At 38.3% G+C, this 22,927-nt stretch overlaps 1 protein-coding gene across 1 annotated transcript in view; it reads left to right on the forward strand.

The window, feature by feature from the left end:
• Positions 1-22,927, forward strand: part of RYR3 (ryanodine receptor 3) — a 642,559-nt gene that overhangs the window by 166,948 nt on the left and 452,684 nt on the right. The window contains 3 exon segments of the mRNA XM_045013234.1: positions 9,207-9,300; positions 17,543-17,617; positions 17,946-18,102. Of these exon segments, the coding sequence (XP_044869169.1) occupies positions 9,207-9,300; positions 17,543-17,617; positions 17,946-18,102 (326 nt within the window).

Consider the following 22,927-nt stretch of genomic DNA (forward strand, 5'->3'; position numbering starts at 1 on the left):
CAGAGTTTTTACTTTTAGGTTTGGGTGCAGCAAGTTAGATAAACTTTATTTTTTAGCAATTGCATGGAGAGAGCGAGCAAAACAGGTCTCTCTACAGGTAAACATTTACAGCAAGCATGTATACCCTTTGTTTCATACAATAATGGGCGACAGCTGCATTTTGTTTATACATGTTATTCTGATTTTTTTTTACCTCTTTAGACTACAGTCTACATTTTTTTACTTATTTAACACAAGGTTGCCACAAGTTTTTACACAGTTCTTTTTTACTTGCCTTACACAATTTTTGCTTTTACAAATTTTGCGTTATTAGGGTTACAGCTAGTCTGACTTTTGCTTACAAACTACACTGTATTGAAATTTCCTTTATTCTTTTTTTCTACTTTCACACCGGTTACAGGTAATTAACCTTAATTATGCAGAAAAACACATTGGAAAGAAAAGAATCCGGGAAACTGGATGGAAAGATGTTAGGGTAGTGTAGGTAAGAAAGAAGCACCAAGTGAACTATGTTTTTGGCAGTAAGGGAAGAGGAAGAGGTATGACAGAAACATTATAAGAAGCAGCAGCAAGTTTTGGAGAGCCTGGGTATGACAGGAAAAGGAATTGGGGGAATGAAAGATAAACACAGAGAAAAGTGAACTTTTCAACAAACTTAGACAAAAGTGAAGGAGAAAAGTGGGAAATGGACAGCATAGAAATTTCAGGAAAGATTACTTCATTTTTATGTTCTGTAGTTTAAAGAAGTGACAGGACATGTAAGAAGATATTGGGCATATCTACACTTAAAATGCTGCAGCAATGCAACTGTACCACAGTAGCCCTTCAGTGAAGATGCTACCTACACTGATGGGAGGCATTCTCCCATTGAGATAGGTACTCTACCTTCCTGAGAGGTGGTAGCTAGGTTGACGGGAGAATTTTGAGCGGCGTCCCTATCTGTATTATGCTTTGTTCAAGCCAGTGCTATTAGGTCTTCACTTTCATGGGTACCAAATGTCCTCAAGTTGTTACATTCTGTATCACCTTTTGAGGCCAAATTTTTTAAGTAGAATAAAACCCTCAAACACAAGTGCTTTTTGGCAAGACTACCCTTATTTTCAGAATATTGCTATAATTATGTAGAAAAATTGTAACACCAAATCACTTATCAAAGTTCTGTGTATTCAGAATATATTTAATATAAGATATCTAATGACTAGAGATGAGACTCACAATGGGACACAACTTTCTTTTGTTGTCATTAAGATGATGAACACTGAATATACTAATTTTTAAAATAAATTAAGCAATTAATAGTCCCAGAGGATGAACTGTGCATTACTCTTAAACATCAAAAATATTTTGATAGAGTTTTGTCTATTTGTAATAATGCAAGAAGAACTATGAGTAACTTGTGAATGTTTAGTATCAGAGGGGTAGCCGTGTTAGTCTGGTTCTGTAGAAGCAGCAAAGAATCCTGTGGCACCTTATAGACTAACAGACGTTTTGCAGCATGAGCTTTCGTGGGTGAATACCCACTTCTTCGGATGCAAGAATGTTTTATGAATGTTTTTTTGTGAATGTTTTAACACCTATTAGAGAGAGTCTGTTTTGCAGGCAGAGCATGTACTAAAAAAAAAAAGATGAATGGAAATAATCTCATAAAATTATACTTTAAGGATTGTGATAAACTCAGGACAGGCAGCTGCAAGGGAGGGGGGTAGAAAACAGTCTCAGAGGGTTAAAAGGCCCTCCTCCCTATCAACTGAGGAGGGATAACTACAGGTCAATCAGGTTCAGCTGAGAAGGGGCTACCAGAGAATCAATTAGGAACAGCTGAGAGGGAGTTACCTGAGATCAATTAGGATCAGCTGATTCCAACTAAGGGCTGCCTGAGACCTTTTCAAACCCTCCCCTGTGGGGAGGAGGGAAAAAAGGAGAGAGAAAGAGTCCTGCTACCAGTAGGTCAGGAGCAGCAAGACAGCGAGCCTCACCAGGAAGGGAAGCTGCATTCCCTCCCATAAGGGAGAAAAACAAGCTAAAAAGACTGGTGGAGAGAAGGAACAGACTTCCCCTGTGCCACCAAGAGGGACTATTTTACCCAAGCCTGTCTCACCAAGGCAAAAAGCAGATGAGGCTGGTGAGCCCGAGAAGGTGCCTTGTCACAGGATGTTGTGGACTAATTATAAAATATGCCATTAACTTTCAATGACTCAGTTAATGCTTTATTAGTATTGTTATATTATTACTACTGTTAATTTTTATAGCAAAAAATTTTCTGTCAAAAAGGTTATTTTCCAGTATTTTGGAAAAGAGTATACTTGATATCAGAATATGTGGGCCAGATTTTAAAAAATGGCTTCAATTATTTCTGTATGCATCTTTGCCCATTAGTTTTTCAAGCATAATCACCTGCATCTCTAAGTGTGATTCTGGTCCTAGGTTTATCTTTTGTTCACAAAAGTGTGCATACATTTCTGTATGAGCATAAATCAGGCTTGCTAATACTTTAGTGTAATATGGATATCTGGATTACACATACAAATATCTGTATGTTTGTGTAAACCTCCGATGTATCCAGTTATTTAATTATGCACTTTTACACTCACCTGTTTGAAAATTTGCATTTGTCATTTGCATATGAGTGCATATACACAGCAAGCCTATAGCACCTGTCTATCAGTAGTGTTAGAAAAATATACATGCACGCAGGTGCACCTACTTAAATGGAGGTCACATTTTTAAAACTTGGCCATTTACATATGGAAATCAGTATATCATATGTAGCATCAATCTATCTTTGGGTCAGTACTATCAAGTTATTCAAGGCTTTCTTTCTGGTGTTCCAGAGTTTTCTTATTGATTCTTCTTACAAAGATATCTTTTCAAATCCTGATGCAACAGGGATCTGCAAATGCCTCCTCATCTTAAATGCAAAAATATGGGGTGTCTCTGGCTTCTTTATGTTAGGTAAAAAGGCTAGAGCTGCTTATAGGAGCTCTAAAAGCCTCTTATCTGTCCGGGAAGAACTCCCCTGGTGCAGACACTGTGGAGAGTGCCATAAGGAGTATGGGGATAAACTGGATGAACTGGAACTATTAGTTCTATTTAGAACTATTTAGGCTGCTAGGGAAGAGACTGAAATCCAGGACCTCTATGGTGGCATTTTCAGAAATGCTCCCAGTTCCACGCGCAGGGCCAGGTAGGCAGGCGGAGCTTCAGAGTCTCAATGCGTGGATGAGACGATGGTGTAGAGAGGAGGGGTTCACGTTCATTAGGAACTGGGGAAACTTCTGGGATGGGAGGAGCCTATACAGGAGAGATGGGCTCCACCTAAACCAAAGTGGAACCAGACTGCTGGCACTAAACATTAAAAAGGTTGTAGAACAGTTTTTAAACTAGGAGATGGGGGAAAGCCGACTGCTGCAGAGGAGCATGTGGATCGGACACAGACTTCTCTTAGGGGAGAGTCTGATGATAGAGAATCTCCAGGTTATAGTCAGGAGCAGAGGAATGAGAAGTATAATGTAAGGGCCGGATCAGATGATAAACAGTCACATAAAAAAGAATCTGGCACATCAGAAAAAGGTAGGCTAATAAACAGGGACAAGTTTTTAAAGTGCTTGTACACAAATGCCAGAAGTCTAAATAATAAGATGGGTGAACTAGAGTGTCTTGTGATAAAGGAGGATATAGATATAATAGGCATCACAGAAACCTGGTGGACTGAGAGCAATCAATGGGACACAATCATTCCGGGGTACAAAATATATCGGAAGGACAGAACAGGTCGTGCAGGGGGAGGAGTGGCACTATATGTTAAAGAAAGTGTAGATTCAAATGAAGTAAAAATCTTAAGCGAATCCACAGGTTCCATAGAGTCTCTATGGATAGAAATTTCATGCTCTAGTAAAAATATAACAGTAGGGATCTATTATCGACCACCTGACCAGGACAGTAATAGTGATGATGAAATGCTAAGGGAAATTAGAGAGGCTATCAAAATTAAGAACCCAATAATAGTGGGGGATTTCAATTATCCCCATATTGACTGGGAACATTTCACTTCAGGACGAAATGCAGAGATAAAATTTCTCGATACTTTAAATGACTGCTTCATGGAGCAGCTGGTACGGGAACCCACAAGGGGAGAGGCGACTCTAGATTTAATCCTGAGTGGAGCGCAGGAGCTGGTCCAAGAGGTAACTATAGCAGGACCGCTTGGAAATAGTGACCATAATACAATAGCATTCAACATCCCTGTGATGGGAAGAACATCTCAACTGCCCAACACTGTGGCCTTTAATTTCAAAAGGGGGAACTATACAAAAATGAGGGGGTTAGTTAGACAAAAGTTAAAAGGTACAGTGACTAAAGTGAAATCCCTGCAAGTTGCGTGGGCCCTTTTTAAAGACACCATAATAGAGGCCCAACTTCAATGTATACCCCAAATTAAGAAAAACAGTAAAAGAACTAAAAAAGAGCCACCGTGGCTTAACAACCATGTAAAAGAAGCAGTGAGAGATAAAAAGATTTCCTTTAAAAAGTGGAAGTCAAATCCTAGTGAGGCAAATAGAAAGGAGCACAAACACTGCCAACTTAAGTGCAAGAGTGTAATAAGAAAAGCCAAAGAGGAGTTTGAAGAACGGCTAGCCAAAAACTCCAAAGGTAATAACAAAATGTTTTTTAAGTACATCAGAAGCAGGAAGCCTGCTAAACAACCAGTGGGGCCCCTTGATGATCAAAATTCAAAAGGAGCGCTTAAAGATGATAAAGTCATTGCGGAGAAACTAAATGGATTCTTTGCTTCAGTCTTCACGGCTGAGGATGTTAGGGAGATTCCCAAACCTGAGCTGGCTTTTGTAGGTGACAAATCTGAGGAACTGTCACAGATTGAAGTGTCACTAGAGGAGGTTTTGGAATTAAGTGATAAACTCAACATTAACAAGTCACCGGGACCAGATGGCATTCACCCAAGAGTTCTGAAAGAACTCAAATGTGAAGTTGCGGAACTATTAACTAAGGTTTGTAACCTGTCCTTTAAATCGGCTTCGGTACCCAAAGACTGGAAGTTAGCTAATGTAACGCCAATATTTAAAAAGGGCTCTAGGGGTGATCCCGGCAATTACAGACCGGTAAGTCTAACGTCGGTACCGGGCAAATTAGTTGAAACAATAGTAAAGAATAAAATTGTCAGACACATAGAAAAACATAAACTCTTGAGCAATAGTCAACATGGTTTCTGTAAAGGGAAATCGTGTCTTACTAATCTATTAGAGTTCTTTGAAGGGGTCAACAAACATGTGGACAAGGGGGATCCGGTGGACATAGTGTACTTAGATTTCCAGAAAGCCTTTGACAAGGTCCCTCACCAAAGGCTCTTACGTAAATTAAGCTGTCATGGGATAAAAGGAAAGGTCCTTTCATGGATTGAGAACTGGTTAATGGACAGGGAACAAAGGGTAGGAATTAATGGTAAATTCTCAGAATGGAGAGGGGTAACTAGTGGTGTTCCCCAAGGGTCAGTCCTAGGACCAATCCTATTCAATTTATTCATAAATGATCTGGAGAAAGGGGTAAACAGTGAGGTGGCAAAGTTTGCAGATGATACTAAACTACTCAAGATAGTTAAGACCAAAGCAGATTGTGAAGAACTTCAAAAAGATCTCACAAAACTAAGTGATTGGGCAACAAAATGGCAAATGAAATTTAATGTGGATAAATGTAAAGTAATGCACATTGGAAAAAGTAACCCCAACTATACATACAACATGATGGGGGCTAATTTAGCTACAACGAGTCAGGAAAAAGATCTTGGAGTTATCGTGGATAGTTCTCTGAAGATGTCCACGCAGTGTGCAGAGGCGGTCAAAAAAGCAAACAGGATGTTAGGAATCATTAAAAAGGGTATAGAGAATAAGACTGAGAATATATTATTGCCATTATATAAATCCATGGTACGCCCACATCTCGAATACTGTGTACAGATGTGGTCTCCTCACCTCAAAAAAGATATTCTAGCACTAGAAAAGGTACAGAAAAGAGCAACTAAAATGATTAGGGGTTTAGAGAGGGTCCCATATGAAGAAAGATTAAAGAGGCTAGGACTCTTCAGTTTGGAAAAGAGAAGACTAAGGGGGGACATGATAGAGGTATATAAAATCATGAGTGATGTTGAGAAAGTGGATAAGGAAAAGTTATTTACTTATTCCCATAATACAAGAACTAGGGGTCACCAAATGAAATTAATAGGCAGCAGGTTTAAAACAAATAAAAGGAAGTTCCTTCATGCAGCGCACAGTCAACTTGTGGAACTCCTTACCTGAGGAGGTTGTGAAGGCTAGGACTATAACAATGTTTAAAAGGGGACTGGATAAATTCATGGTGGCTAAGTCCATAAATGGCTATTAGCCAGGATGGGTAAGAATGGTGTCCCTAGCCTCTGTTCGTCAGAGGATGGAGATGGATGGCAGGAGAGAGATCACTTGATCATTGCCTGTTAGGTTCACTCCCTCAGGGGCACCTGGCATTGGCCACTGTCGGTAGACAGATACTGGGCTAGATGGACCTTTGGTCTGACCCGGTACGGCCTTTCTTATGTTCTTATGTTCTTATGTTCTTAGTATATAAGCTAAATTGTGACTTAATTGGTGTGACATAGGCTCTGTGGGATAAATATCATGACTGCTATAAGGAGTATAGCTTGTCCAAGAAGGACAGGCAGGAAGAAGGGAAGAGGTGTTGCATTATACATCAAGAATATATACACTTATTCTGAGTTCCAGAAGGAGATGAGGGGCAGACCAATTGAAAGTTTCTGAATACAGATAAAAGAGGGGGAAAATAAAAGTGGTGTCATGGAAGAGGTCTACTATAGAGACCACCAACTAAGGAGTAGGAGGTGGATTAGGCATTTCTGGAACATAGAAATATTGAAAACACAAGACCTGGTAGTAATTGGGGGACTTAAACTACCCAGACATCAGTTACAAAATGGCAAAACACAAAATATCCAATAAGTTCTTGGAATGTATTGGGGACAACTTTTTGTTTTGCAAAATGAAGGAAGAAACCAGTGAGCGAGCCTGTTTAGACTTGAATCTAACCAGCAGGGTGGAATTGGTTGGAAATCGGAAGGTTGAAGGCAATTTGGGTAAACATGATCATGCAATGATAGTTTTCATGATTCTAAAAAAAAAGGAAGGAGTGAAAGCAGCAAAATAAGGAGAATGGATTTCACAAAAGCAGACTTTAACAAACTCAGAGAGCTAGTAGGTAAGGTCCCATAGGAAGAAAATCTAAGGGATGAAAAGAGTTCAGGAATGCTGGCAGTTTCTTAAGGAGGCAGTATTAAAGGCAAAATTGCAAACTATCCGGATGCAAAGAAAACATAGGAAGAATAATAAGAGGGCCAGTGTGGCTCCATCAGGATCATTTTAATGACCTGAAAATCAAAAAAGAATCCTACAAAATGTGGAAACAAGGATGAATAGCTAAGGATGAGCACAGAAGAATAGCACAATCATGTAGGGACAAAATCAGAAAAGCTAAGGTACAGAATAAGTTATACTTAGCAAAGGACATAAAAGGCAAGAAGTAGAGGTTCTTTAATATGTTAGGAGCAACAGGAAGATGAAGGAAAATGTAGATATTCTGCATAGCGGGGAAGGAGAGCTAATAATCACATCAAGAAGACTGAGGTGTTTAATGCCTATTTTGCTTCAGGGTTCACTAAAAATGTGAATGTTGACCAGATACTCAACACAGTATTAACAAGGAGGAAGGAACATAGGCAAAATAGGGGAAAACAGGTTAAAGAATATTTAAATAAGTAAAATGTATTCACGTCAGCAGAGCTTAATGAAATTCACCCTAGGGTAATTAAGGAACTAGCTGAAACAATCTTGGAACCATTAACAATTATCTGAAAACTCATGCGGCCTGAGAGGACTGGAGAAGGGCAAACTGTACCTCTGGTTAAAAAGGGAACAAAAAGATGAGTCAACCTAACTTTGTTACCTGGAAAGATACTGAAACAAATTATTAAGCAATAGATTTATAAGGAATAGCCAGCTTGGATTTGTCAAGAACATGCCAAATCAACCTAATTTCCTTCTCTGACAGGGCGAGTGGCCTAGTGGATGGGGGGGAAGCAGTAGATGTGATATAGCTTGATTTTAGTAAGGCTTTTGACACAGCCCCAAATGAAACTCTCATAAGCAAACAAGATGAAATTACTGGAAGGTGGGTGCAAAACTGGTTAAAATATAATTTTCAGAGTAGATATCAATGATTCACTGGCAAACAGACCCAGGCGGGGAACCTGTAATCTGAGCCCCACCAGTGAGGGCTTCAGCCCTGGATGGTGGAGCTCTGGCTTCGGTCCTGAGCCTGGGCCTCAGCAAGTCTTACACAAGCCATGACGACTTCATTAAAACAGAGTCACAACCCACTTTGGGGTCCCAACCCACAGTTTGAGAACTGCTGCTCTAACCTTTCCCCCACTTTAGAGGTGTGTTCTTTTTAAAAAACTAAAAAGCGCAGATTTGACTGGTGACGTTAGAACAGTTCACTGTAAGATGTTGATTAATCACGTTTCTTCTTTTGTGCTGTGCAGCAAACTGCCTACATTTGACCTGAAGTCTTTGTGTTAAATGGGTTGGAAAGATAGCCTCCATTAAAATCTAAATCTGCAGAATAGCTAAGTGTTTTTTCTCTGCCTCAATCACCTTCTATTGCTATGCAGTTTTGATTTTGACACACATTATAAATGTCAAAATGGGCTGATAGCTTCACTTAACAAGACATTTTGTACAGTAGACATTAAATTTCAATAATTTCGAAAACTCACTTCTATCTCAAAACTATAATAATATGCATTTGACTATGCTTTTGCTTCAAAATGCCACTCTCAAAACAATAGTAATTATGGAAGCTTTAATTTCCAGTTGCCTATCTCTGAATCCTAATTTAGCTCTTAAATGTCTGGGATACTTATTTTCTTTTTTTCATCTTCAGTTTCAATGCAGACTTTTTTTTTGTTGAAAACAATATCATACTAAAGGAATACATTTGATGTCATACAAATTATTGTATGTACTTATTTAATTTCACTGCTGATGTAAAATCTGTATTTAGTCAGTATTTTAACTGTGGACTTCACAAATATTATTGCTTTTATCAATGTCTCCACAAGTTAATTAGGTAATATGATTCTTCTCCAGGATATCTACTTGGTGGGCATGTAGTGCGTTTTTTTCATGGCCATGATGAGTGTTTGACAATCCCATCTACAGACCAGAGTGATTCACAGCAGAAGTGAGTGAGCATGGATTTTTATACACTTTCTTTTTTTCCCCTGAAAATCAAAGTGCAGCTTCATATATCAGTAAATTTTTTTCTCAGTATTTTTCTTTGTGTGAGTAAATATAAAACTGTAAAGTGTGTGTGCGCTCATGAATGCACAGAACTTTTATACAATTTCTGAATGCCTGGTACTGATAGTGGGGCAAACTTTGACCTCCATACTACCCTTGCAATCTCACTGAGGTTAGTGAGGTTGCACTGGTGTAAATAATGGCACAATTTTGTTCAGTATGTAGAGAAATCACAAGGACTAATTTACTTGCTACTATTTCACTAGAAGTCAGTTGCAACAAAAACATGAAAATGAGTCGTGCAGTCATTAGGCTTCTTCTTATCTTATGTGTATGTGTTTGTCTCACACTTTATTTTTAAATATATGTTTGGCAAGTGTCTAATACTCCCCAGTGATCTTGCTTCAACCAGCAGCTTTATATGCATTCTGAAAACACTGTATAAATACAGTGTTACAGTTGAAAAAGTTATTATTTATGTTAATGAAGCAAGACCAGTTCATTACAAATTGGTATTTCAAGAACAGGATAAATTCCCATCTGACTAGGAATGCCATCTGGAATAGTTTTTGAAGTTTACCCACAGCAGTGATGTAATGTACTGAGATTGGTTTGGAGTTGCATTGTCATCATCAGGATTTCAGAAAAAATTAAACATTAGTATCCAGTTTGAACTGCTTTATGTTCAGAACAGTCACACATAGATTCTATAAAACAAAATACATTTGAAAAATAGGAACAGATGTAGGAAAAAAGAGAGTGAGCAAAATTAATTAGTAAGAACTACACGAGATACAAAAAAATCGCTTTGGTTCATGGTATATTGCTTGTAGAAAAGGGTTTTGTGTATTATAGTCCACTTGCTCAACCTGTTCCAGACAACCTGAAATTCCTGTGTCACTATTAATAGAGCTGCCTAAGATGTGCATCTCTGATAGTCTTTTCTTTTGTGGAAGAGAAATTTAATTTTTAAAAGACTTCTACAAAGACAGCTGTTCATAATGGTGCAATTCACACGGTGACAGAAGGCCCATTCGCGGCAGGACTCAGTTCTCCTGCCACAAGCAGAGCAGCAGCCGCAGGGGACAAGAAGGCCTGGGATCACTGTGTACCAAAAAAGAGCCCCTGCACCAGCTTAGAGTTTGTTGGATGGCATGAAGAGGAGAACTGGAGGAAGTTCCTCTGCAAATCCTGCTTCTGCAGATGCCTGCTGAGGAACATGGAGGAGCAGTAGTCACTACTTCAGCAAAACAGAAACACTGCCTTGTGAGGCGTTTCTACTGGGGTACTGTAGCTTGCCCCATGTTGGCGGAAGGGGAGTTTATTACCCCAACTCCTTACAGACCTGATTACTAAGAGCTTTGTGGATATTTTGAGAATTTCACGCCAAATTATTTGAATTCCCTATTCATGCAACACATACTTGTTACACTGCTCTACAGCCAAAATGCTTCTGAAATAAATGTAGTCAAACTTTACTAATTCTGGGTCACTGAGAATGAAAATGATGCTTAAAATTGTTGATTGGCTCTAGTTTTCAAGTTATGCTATTGGGTCAGTATATACGACCCTTGACTTGGGAATAGCGGAGGATAAGTGAGTTATAAAGGGAAGGGATCTCAATTTAAACCAGAAATGACTAAAATACATCTTTGACTGGATCTATGAATAAATCTATGACTGGGTTTGGACAGTACTTGCTTTTTAGGCAAAACAATGAATGATGCAATCTGAAGCTGGTATTGCGTCATACATGATATGAATTGCATCATGTTATTCCTAGAAGTCATGGATGATGCAATCATAACGAAGCTTACATCACTCTGCTGAACAAATTGCCCTCTATCAGCTCTAGAAATCATACAGTGTCGTGCTCTCTTATTTGTCAGTGTTTGATTTTGCAATGGGACACATATCTGTTTAGCCAAAGTGAGCAGAGATGCCTCGTACTTGTGTGAACAGTGCAGATAATTTCTGCTATGTTTGTGGTGAAGTGACTTTTGCATCACAAAAGCGCAGTATAACCACTATGGTTAAGAAAGCCTATCACCTTTATTTTGGCTGCAAAATTGGAGATCAGGACAAGAGGTGGGCCCCACACATATGCTGCAACACTTGTGCAACAAATTTTCGCCAGTGATTGAACAGGAAAAGGAAATCTATGCCTTTTGCAGTGCCAATGATTTGGAGAGAGCCAACAGATCATACCAGCAATTGTTACTTCTGCATGGTGCCTCCAGTTGGGAAAGGTGTGTCAAAGAAGAAAAAGTGGACTGTGCATTATCCAAACATTCCATCAGCTATACGCCCAGTACCCCACGGAGAAGGACTGCCGGTTCCTGATGCACCAGAATCATTCCTACTTGAGTCAGACGAGGAAGAGGATGAAACTTCTGGTCCTGAACCATCAATGTCACAGGACCCACATTTTCTCCCATCCTCCTCCTCTGAACCACACCTCATAACACAAGGTGAACTGAATGACCTTGTCAGGGATTTGGAACTACCCAAGAGTAAGGCAGAGCTGTTGGGCTCCAGACTACAGCAGTGGAATCTCCTGGCAGGTGATATTAGGGTTTCCATGTTCCGTGACTGTCAAAAGGATCTTGTCCCATTCTTCTTCATGGAAGGTGATCTTGTAGCCTGCAACAACATCGATGGTGTGATGGCAGCCCTCAACATCATTCACGATCCAGATGAGTGGAGACTGTTCATTGATTCATCGCAGATGAGTCTTAAAGCTGTTTTACTGCATAATGGCAATGTTTTGCCATCAATTCCAGTTGGTCATGCAATCCATATGAAGGAAACCTATGACAACATGAAACAACTTTTGAGGTGCATAAACTATGACCAACATCAGTGGCAGCTTTGTGGCGATTTGAAGGTTGTTGCTCTCTTGCTTGGTCTGCAGACTGGATACACAAAGTACTGCTGTTTTCTCTGTGAATGGGATAGTCGTGCAAGAGATTCCCACTACATCAAGAAAGATTGGCCACTCCGACAGTCATTGGAGCCTGGGAGGAAAAGTGTTCAGCATCCACCACTTGTTGAATCAAGGAAGATTTTGTTACCACCCTTACACATCAAGCTGGGTCTGATGAAGAACTTTGTCAAGACCATTGACAAAATACAAGCAGCTTTCGAGTACCTCCGTGGAAAATTTCCAAGGTTAAGTGAAGCTAAGATAAAGGAAGGTGTCTTTGTTGGTCCTCAGATTCGTGAACTTCTTCGAGATGATGCATTTGACCATGCACTGTGTGGCAAGGAAAAGATGGCATGGAAAGCCTTCCAGTTAGTGGCAATAAATTTTCTCGGAAACAACAAGGCAGACAACTACAGGTTGTTGGTGGAAAACCTCCTCAAGGCATACAAAAGCCTTGGTTGCAACATGTCACTAAAGATACATTTTTTTGCACTCTCATCTAGATTTTTTTCCACCGAACTGCGGAGCAGTGAGCGACGAGCACGGCGAGCGATTTCACCAGGACATTGCAACAATGGAGAAACGCTATCAGGGCAAATGGAGCCCATCAATGCTTGCAGACTATTGCTGGACAGTGACAAGAGATACTCCATTTAATGAATACAAGAGACAAGCCAAGAAGCGCCGAGTAGACACTGAATAGGACTAAACTATATACATAATAGTTTTTTGCCTTTTGTTTCATAATAAATTTTATTTATATAACCCTTTTGCTGATTTTTAAAGTGTTACATAAACAGGACAGGTGAAATATTATCATGTAAAGCAACCATAAACACATGAAAAGACCTAGGTTTACAATTTATGATTAAAACTGTACTATCTACACAATATACATAGACATAAAATGTAAAAACCTACATAACTTAGAAACAGTAGGCAATCAGTTGTTTTAATTGTCATATTTGAATTCAGCACATCAAAATACATAATAAAAAGGACATTTTATCACTGAAGCAGACGACTTCTCAAAAATTGTAGACCAGTGTTATCACTCCTGATATGCTTTTACATATGTTTTATTGAAGAAAAAGTCTTGCAATATAGAAAAGCAATTTCAGTTTTAAAATAATTCTGTGTATTACATATTCATTAAATAGGTGAAGGTGGTATTTGTGTTTTCTATAGAAAAGGTTCAAACACAATTGCTATTATAAATCTTGCTTTCACATGCTTGGTAATTCTCTGAAACATTTACTTATGGGGCTAAAATTTTCCATGGTTGGTCTCTGTCTGAAGGTGAACCTTTTGGAAGAAGGGTTAAATAACATTCTTTCTGGAGTTACAGTAATTGTAAAAATAGTCTAACCACCATTTTTACTAAGTCTTAAGCAAAAGTGACCAAAGTGTTTAACTTGAAATTTGGCAAAGACTGACTCCTCGCTGAGGAGTGTGAGCTTTGTTTATTCTGGGGTGGAGGACTTAAAACAATGCATGAATGAAGACAAATTCTGAGCCTGATACTAGGCATTTGCTAAGGTATGTTAGTAGAGCCTAGGGAAGCCCTGATCCTTTGTGACAGCCCAGTGCACATTCTTCCTGCCTGATCAGAACATAGGGGCCTGTCATGCAGGAGCGCTGCATCTGTGTGTGTTGCTGCAACAGTGATGTTGATAGTTCCTTGCTCAAACACACACAGCAAATCCCTCCCTCCCCCAACCCCAATCAAACAACAGTGAGGGTGTGACGGGGAACAACCAAACCCCTGACTGAACATCAGGGATGAGAAAAGATTGCATCAGTGGAAAAATGACTGATCCTTGAGATTTTTTTTACTACATTATACAATATTCTGCAAATTCTAAAATTTCAGTTAAAAAGAAAATTGTATGTTTTTTTCATTGTCAAGAATAATAGAAGGGCTACTTCTCTGATAATCCAATCTTGCAGAAAACGTTGGTAAGCAACAAAAAACAACAGCACAATGTGATCCTTGTTCCTTCTCAGATCCCATTCACCTCAATGTGTGAACTTCACAGCCTAATTAGAACTAGTTAAATGCTATCATTATTAAGCAAAGAAGATTTCATTTTTTTCTTTTCCCTAAGATGCAAGCAAATTAAGTGCATAAATAATATCTTCATGTTGCTGTTAAAATCACAAAACAGGTCAAGTAATATTTTGGGGATTTAGCTTTGTGTGGTTAGATAGAATACAGGTGCATCTTGGGACAGATACTGTTGAAGCACACTATTCATCACACTGCTCACATTATTTTTAACATGGTAGCACATGGTTTTTGCCTCAGATTTATTAGGAATGCTTTGGGAAGACAGCATCAGGGAAATTACCATCTCTGATTTTTTTTTTGTTAATCGAAAGGTTATGTTTAAAGAACAGTTATGTTCAGAAAAGTGATTATGTAAAAATGGCACTTTCTTACTCAGCAGGTTTAATCCATGTGGGTGTTCTCTATCCTTTCTGCTTTTATTAGTGGCCAAAAGTTTATGCTACTCTTTTATCTTGTTTAGAACTACAGAGCCTACACTGTTCTAAAAAAACAAGCTTGACTGATTTCTAGATTGTACCTAATCAGTGGTAGTATAAACCAGTTTCCAGTTGCATGGTCAAGTTCTGTCCTCAGTTGCACTTTTGGAAATTTCATCTGAGTTGGTTTGAATGCTGTGACTGTGGACAGAATTGGATCTGCAGAATCTTTATTGCAAGTGAAAATGCACACTAAGATCACAAGTTGAGTGTGCAGGCCTGACAGTTGGGCAAATAAAAACAATAGTAAACAGATTCAATGTGAAAACCATAGGATACAATAATTATGTGGTTCCCACAATGCCAATTTAGTCACATTTCTGAATATAACTTCAGTTTAAAAGATATTATATATTCAATGGGATGTAACTTGTACACAGGTCTATATATTTTAACAGGTTTGTCAGAGCAGGAATTCTGTAGACTCAGGGATAGTTAAACTACTTTGCTGCATGCTCTATTGTAAAACAGAAAAGTAAATGTAAATAAAGAAAAAGTCCAGCCCCCCTTAAGGGCTGAGCAGGTCTTCCTTCTGCAAAAGTAAATGGAATGAGATTTGGTTTGCGTAAGCAATTGTCTGGTCATCACTCCTGTCATTTCATCCAAGCACCAGAAGTGTTATAATATTTATCATTGCAGAATAAAGGCCAGGCTTGACCCTGGAAGTCAGTAACCTTAAAAGATAAACATTCCTAAAACAAGCCAGTCTGAACTGCCCTGTTAAACAATACTTTGTAAAATGGAAACCAAATCATGTTACATGGATCAAATTTGAATTTGACTGTCAAACTTTTCATATTTTTGATCTTCTAACCAAGTGGACCTGTTATGAGGTCTTTTTGTTCCACTATTCTAGGCCTGTCAATTTTAACCGCTCTGTGATTTTTTTTGGAATAATTTCAATCATTCATATTAATAAAGGAAACACTTCTGCAGTTTGGTGTGTTCCTTTGAACAAATACTAATTACTGACTATACTCTTGCATTTCTTACGCTTTCCTGTTGTCTTCTCCCAGTTGAGAACGAAAGAAAAAAACAAACCACACAGATTACCTTCCACAAGTGTGTGAAAGCTACAAAAGAATCAGTAACTGGAAATTTTGATAGACACACTTAGGACTTGATATGAATCAAGCATTAATGTTGAGTAGTCCCTTAATTCTCATACTCCCTCTTTCAGAACTCTCATAATTAACATATTTAATCGATCGTTATTTTGTTGATGTTTTAAAAACAATTAAATGTACCTTAAAATAAAGATGATAAAGACTAAGGCATAAGCCTTAAATAAGTCGTCTTCCAGCACAGCAGAATGCTATTTGAGTACAGTGCTTTGTTACTCCATAAACCATAAGTATACACACAGTAATAATTGCATAAATCTTGCCTGAGAGCCCAGTCATTGATGGAAAAAAGGAAATATAGCAATGACCACCATCAAATTCCAAAAATAATACCATTGGTAAACCACCCCCACTGTTTGTGTAACCTCCAGTTTGGATTTCTGCAATATACTGTACATGGGGCAAATCAAATGGAACTGGTGAATAATGCAGCAGCTTGTCTGAAAAGAAGCATTTTATACCAGTGCCCCCAAAGAGTGCACTGATTTTTCTACTCGCAGGTGCAAATCGAAGTGCTGATACTTACCTTTTCAGCCTTAGGTGGCTAGTTTTACCTACCTGAGGGACTGCCTCTTACCCCATGCACCAACACAGCATTTGAGAACAGCTGATGCCTTTAAGATAATAGATATTTGAGAGCTTAGAGGCTGGTGACAGGGAATGGAGGGACTTAACTCGGGAATTCATTTTCCCCTGTTGATTTGGCAGAACCTGAATCAGTTGACCTTCAAGGGATAGTATGAAGCCAAACTGTTTACTTCATACCTTTTCCTGAATGGTTGGACAGGGGCTATTGGTGTTATATTTATCTTTCATTTGAGGTAGTCTGTCTTTTTAAGATTATTGTATTGTTCTTTACTCCTTAAATTAAGTGTTTTTGTGAGGGCTATTTATTCAACATTTTTCTTTCATATTTTTAGGCAGTGTTTCCCTTTAGTAAATGCAAGGGCTGAGTCTTTCTAGCAATAAAAATGCAATATTCATACAGATAGCATTGTAATAACTGTCTCACAACATATAATTGGAATTACAGTACATTACAGTACTTTTATTTAGGAATATGTACAGATATATGTACCATCTTTGAAATTCAGATATTGGTCTAGCAATGAATTTCAGACACTGAAATTGATATTCTGATTACCCAGGTGGCTGTAAGTTACAGCTCCTGAATGTGTTCAGTTATCTGTAATTATGTTTACTATTGTACTTCTATGTACATACAGCCTTATTAATTCATACTTGTGATTGGGGAACTCTATGAATTAGAGATATTTGTGAACAATCAAGTGACATAAAATTGATCTGGTGTTTTTGAAGTTAGAACATTATTTACCTAAGAAGGAGGTAAGTGAGGAAAGAGAGCTACTGTTCTATAGTCACTACAAATTTAATAACAAAAAAATCAGATGGTTATCGATCAACTTAAACTCTTACATAGACAGTGCAGTTGATGAGTAGGAATCTGATCTCCATTCACTTCCACTTAACGTGGCTGGAAAAACAGTGTTCAGTAACGTAATAAGTTATAAAATCCTTGTATTATAAGTAACTGCAAGGAGATGATCTTCTCAATCTGTCTCCAGGAGAGTATTGTATGAAACAGGAGGAGCTGGTGTTCGTGCAAGATCCTTGTGGAGAGTGGAACCCCTTCGTATAAGGTACTGTAATTTTGGGCTAGTGTTGTTTGTAGCTCCCATTAAATTACTAGGAGTTTGATAGGATCTTCTGCTATGGATTATCCAGAGGTATAGCTTGATTTAAATTTTTCCCTGCTACTTGACTTATTTTAGTCCATCTATTAATATTAATAAAAAGAAATCTGTAATAATACAAAGGTGCAGAGAAATACTGAACATATGAGATCTAGGCAGAATTGTTTGTGAATATGAGGGTTTTTAAGAATTTTCAGCAAGTCTTTTAAAGTTCAAAGTGGAAATGTTCTTTTCATGTAATTTGGAGATTAATCTTTGCTATCTGTTTGTTTAGTTGGAGTGGCAGTTACATAAAGTGGGGACAACCTTTCCGCCTTCGACACATTACAACAGGACAGTACTTGGCACTTACTGAAGAGCAAGGTCTTTCACTTTTAGACAGAGGGAAATCAGACACAAAATCTACTTCCTTTTGTTTTAGAGCATCAAAGGTAAATAATTATGAAACTCTCAAATGCTAGATAAAAATAGGTTCCAGCATCTTAGAGAATTATTTAAAGGAAGAAGCAATTGACAGTGATTTTTAATACAAATACAGGAATAAGTAACTCTGGTTGAAGATGGTAGTGTGGTTTTTGCATCTTAAAAATTTGATACTATGTTGAAGAAATTGAGGTTATTGTATGCTGGAAACAATTATTAACAGGCAAAAAAGATGACAGACTATCTTTAGATACAATTATTCTAGATATGATATGATCATAGAACCATTTTAGTTGGAAGGAACCTCATTAAGAGAGTCATTCTTACTGTATATCATGGTAGGATGAATTTCACTGGGACAAATTCTGCCCTGGTTCTCACTTTAGGTAGTCATAAAGATAGCAGTGGCATCGCAAATGAAGCATTTCAACCCAAGTACCTAGTTGGTCAATCTCTAAACCACAGGTTCTCAAACTGTAACCTGTAGTGAGCTGCTAACTAATCATGTGGTGCTAGCATTTTTCCTCATTTCCAGTTGAGAAAAACAGTACAGATATGAGGGGGAGAAGAGATGGAAAAACAGAAGTAGGCAGTGTGATTAACTGATTTCCAGAAAGTCAAACATTTATTATTCCCAGGAGAGCTAAAAATACATAAATACTTTCCTTATATTACTTTTTAATATAAGCAATTGTTGTAGTTGACACAATGATGATGTGATTGGAAATGGGAGGCTAAGTGGTCTATGTGATCATGAAGATGCATGAGGGAATTTCTCTGTTAGGTGTGATCTGAACTATGAAAAAAATAGTAGTTTGAGAACCCCGTCCCTAAACCATCCTTGATAGACAGAAAGCTGCTGTCATATTAAGGCAGATACTGCTTTTTAAAAAAAACATGAGAACAGTGCTTTTGACCAATGGAGTCAGACTAACAGGTTAGCAGGGAATTAGCCTGTCCTACTACGATCACTGGATATTTGGCTAAGTAATTTTCCAGCCCCTTCTGGTATGTAGAGTCTATGCAATGTGGATTGCATGTATGATATTTCCCACACTGCGTATCAAGTGGTGGGGGACTTTGTCCAGTGGAAAACAAAGGTGAGTTGCCCCCTTTAATTGCAGGGGCAGAGCTTGTCTGGCAGGCTGGTAGTAAGGAGGTAAAGAGGCAGGAAGCAGTACAGCCAGACCAGGTTGGGGAAGGGGAGGGACACTACGCTCCTCCACCTGACTGAAGGTGGGAGATATTTATATCTAGAGCAGTTCTGGGACCATGTTAGTGGTAAATGATTTAAAGGAGGAATCCTTTAATAGAGCAAAGAAAGGGGGTTTGGGGCTTCTATGACTAGTATGGCAGGGAGTCAACCCTCCCCCTTCTTTATATCCCCCCTTATGCTTATATGAGAGAGGTGGAGGTTCCAGAATTGGGATATGTGGGACCAGGATTGGAAAATGGAAGGTCTGACAGCAGCCCCCCAAGTATATGGAATTACCTGCACTGTATAATTTTAGCTTCTAGGTATACCCAGATATTTAAGTATAAGTTGCAATAATTAAAACCACATCCAGGGCCTCCTGTCGTCCTCCCGCCATAGTCGAACAGTGCAGCAGGATATGTGGTCTAGCCTCAGGTATTTCTAGTACTGACAATGCTGCAATTTACTGTGGCAGCTTCACCCACTGCATAACTCCTTGAGGTTTCTGCTATCTGTTAGCCTGCATTTTCCCACATATATTCTTTAATACTATGATTGAGGCATTTTGAACACTTGACAATCACCTTAGATAAGTAAATACTTGAAGTTAGCCTCCATATCCACAGTCTTTCCTATAGTAAGTATGGGGAAGCTCAAGGGAATGTTGCAGATACTGAGGTAACCTTACGTATTAGTTCTTATTCTGTACTTGTTGACAAGTAAGAATAATTATTTCTGAGCTCCTTATAAATACCCCTTTGTGTTTTTTGTAGACAAGTATCATGTCTTCCCTTCAGGTTTATTTTTTTCTGAATAAATAAACCCTTTTCCCTTAACCTTGCCTCACATCACTGTTATTATTTAGGCTTCTGTCCTCTGAACTGCGTTCCTCCTGGTCTAGGAGCCACTAACTCGATTGCTTTTACACAAGCATCTCTAATACTAGGAATATTTTTTTAAAATTTGAATTCATATTAGATTCTTTCTTAATGTCTCCATATAGAAATAGAGCAGAGATGAAGAAGTCTGGGCCTTGTAGAAAAATTAAATTAATATATAAATGTTGGGAGCGAATTTCGTAGGCAACTGTACTGCTTTAAGTGAAGGTGACTGAAAAGATGTTAATGACAGATACACCAACAAGTTTATCTGTTTTCTGTGGCCATTATTAATAACATTTTCAAACGTATCATTTCCTGTAGCCCTACTTTGTCCTGATTTTTTTCTGAGGTATTGAACACCCGTAACTCCCACTGAAGTTAATGGGAACGACAGGTGCCCAGCAGTTTTAAAATCAGACTATTATTTAAGTTCTGAATATGGATTTAGGGGCCCACTTTTGAGCACCTACGTTTTAAAATGTCAGCCTATATGTTTTAAAGTAAATATTCTATTGTGACTGGAGAGGCAACAGTTTCCCTACAGCTGGTGGGTGGAATCCTGCTTTGAGATGGGATGTTCCCATTCTAGCACAATACTTGGCATACTCTGCTAAGCTGAGCTCAGCTGCCATTTATAAGACTTTCTGAGAACAACTATAGAATAACTAGGATTAATTTGGAAATAATATTTTTGTTATTTTTATTTTTTATATTTCAGAGTTCATATTTTATACTTCAGGTTTTATTTTCTTAAAAGTATATAAAGATAAAAGTAAATTATTAACATCAGAGTCAAAGTAAATAACATTCTAATGCATTTAAAAGTAACAGATGACTCATACAATATAATTTGGCTTCATTTCTACATATCTGCCAGGGTGTAGCTATCTTTGGGGATTAAAATGGCATTAGGATGCTGTAATAGTTTAACAGTTATCATAAAGCTTAATTCATTTTTGGTAGAAGATAATGAAATAGGTATTTTAGATTTCTTTTTATATGATAGTTTCCAAATGTTCAAATATTCATTATTAACTATATATTTTATAAAATGCAACTAAAGACTGCATTTCACATGCAGAATTAAAATGGAAGGAATGTCTTCCTTTTTTCCTTTATATTAATGTAGAAGAGAAATTAGAAAGTAGATTTCAAGCTTTGTATTTTCTGACTTCAGGGACATGGATCTATAGGACTGAAGTATTCAGCAGCAGCAATAAATAGGCATTGACAAGGTGCGCCCAGAGGCTCAGTGAGCTGGCTTGATCAGGCTATTCTTTTTATAATCTTGGACTGCAGGCCTCTACTTTTGTCAAGTCACTTTAACTTTTGCCAAATACTGTTAATAAAGGGAGAAAAGGAACAGGTGAATATACCATTTTAATTATTCTCTAATCTACCTAAGCATTTTTAGGGATGGGTGAACTTAACCCTAAGGACCTTTCCTTACTGCTCTTTACAGTAGGACTACAGATGAGTCAACATAGCTCCAATCACATTCCTGTCCCTCCCTTCATAACACAAGCCTCTCTTCTGTCACCACTCATGGTCCTGCTCCCCTCTGGGAAGTGAGAATACCCAACTTTCCCTTGGTCTATTCCGCAGATTTTTGACAGAATTTGCCCCTCCTCCCAGTATACTGACTGCATCATACAGCTTACCCTCCTCCATTCTGTCAGCCTTCCCTCCCTACCCTTCCATTTGGTTAACTGCTGATTTTTTTCTTTGCCACCAGCCAGACCTCCTGGTTGGACTTGTTTTCCTCAGCCTGACTGGTTCCTGTCCTGAGGGAAGCAACCTGAGCACAGGTTATGAGGAGGGAAGAGAAGGGTGTTCCTTGCAGGGGGAAGTGCTTAGGCACTACCATGTGATGGGGTCTGTATAAATACTAAAAGAGAGACCAGGCTTTTGCCAAGAATCCTGACCTGTCTACCCTTTCAGCTTCTAGAAAACATCCCTCTTCCCTTGAGAGTGGAACCAAGTGGCTTAGCTGAAATCATAGGGAAACTGGCCAGCCTCCAAGGAACAAAACAGCTGGGGGCGTTACGTAGTGTCACAACTGTTAAAATAAGAACTGACCTAAAAAAGCCAAAATTCAAGTTGTGTACTTGAGGTAGAAAAACTTTGTTTTGTGGCTTGATATCATTAACGAGGGCACAGTTAGTGGTTCAGTATAACTTAATTTAATATTTTATTTTGATAGCTAATGTATTAACATAGCTTGATTTCAACATCATAACATGCTCTCTTTAAGCTTGTACTGAAGTAGTTTTGTTTCCTTTGGCATAAGCTTCACAGAGTTAGTACTATAGTCCTTTGCCTGTTCAAAGTGCTGTGCAAACATTAAGCAATTTATCAGCTAACATTAATAATTGGCACCAAAATTATTTTATTTCATTTGTGACATTGTATTACACTCCCTTTAGAAGTTCATAATGTCATAATGTCCTCACCATAAATATGCACTGAAATGAGATGAAATTTCATCTCATTTGGACATCATAGTACAGTACAATCTCCATAAACTTGATCTGACATTTTCCCATGGTTTTGACATTGTAATGGCATCCCCAAGGAGTACATGGTAATTTCATTTAATCTTGGCATTGCAATGCTATCTATTCAGGCTTAAATTGACATTGAAATGTGGCAGCTCCATGCAAGTGAAAAGAGAATTAACATAGTTATGGCAAACATCATTAAATGCACTTCATGTTTAATAGCTATTTTTAATATCTGAATATCTTGACTTCAAAG

This window comes from Mauremys mutica, chromosome 4, assembly GCF_020497125.1.
Source record: "Mauremys mutica isolate MM-2020 ecotype Southern chromosome 4, ASM2049712v1, whole genome shotgun sequence".
NCBI lineage: Eukaryota > Metazoa > Chordata > Testudines > Geoemydidae > Mauremys > Mauremys mutica.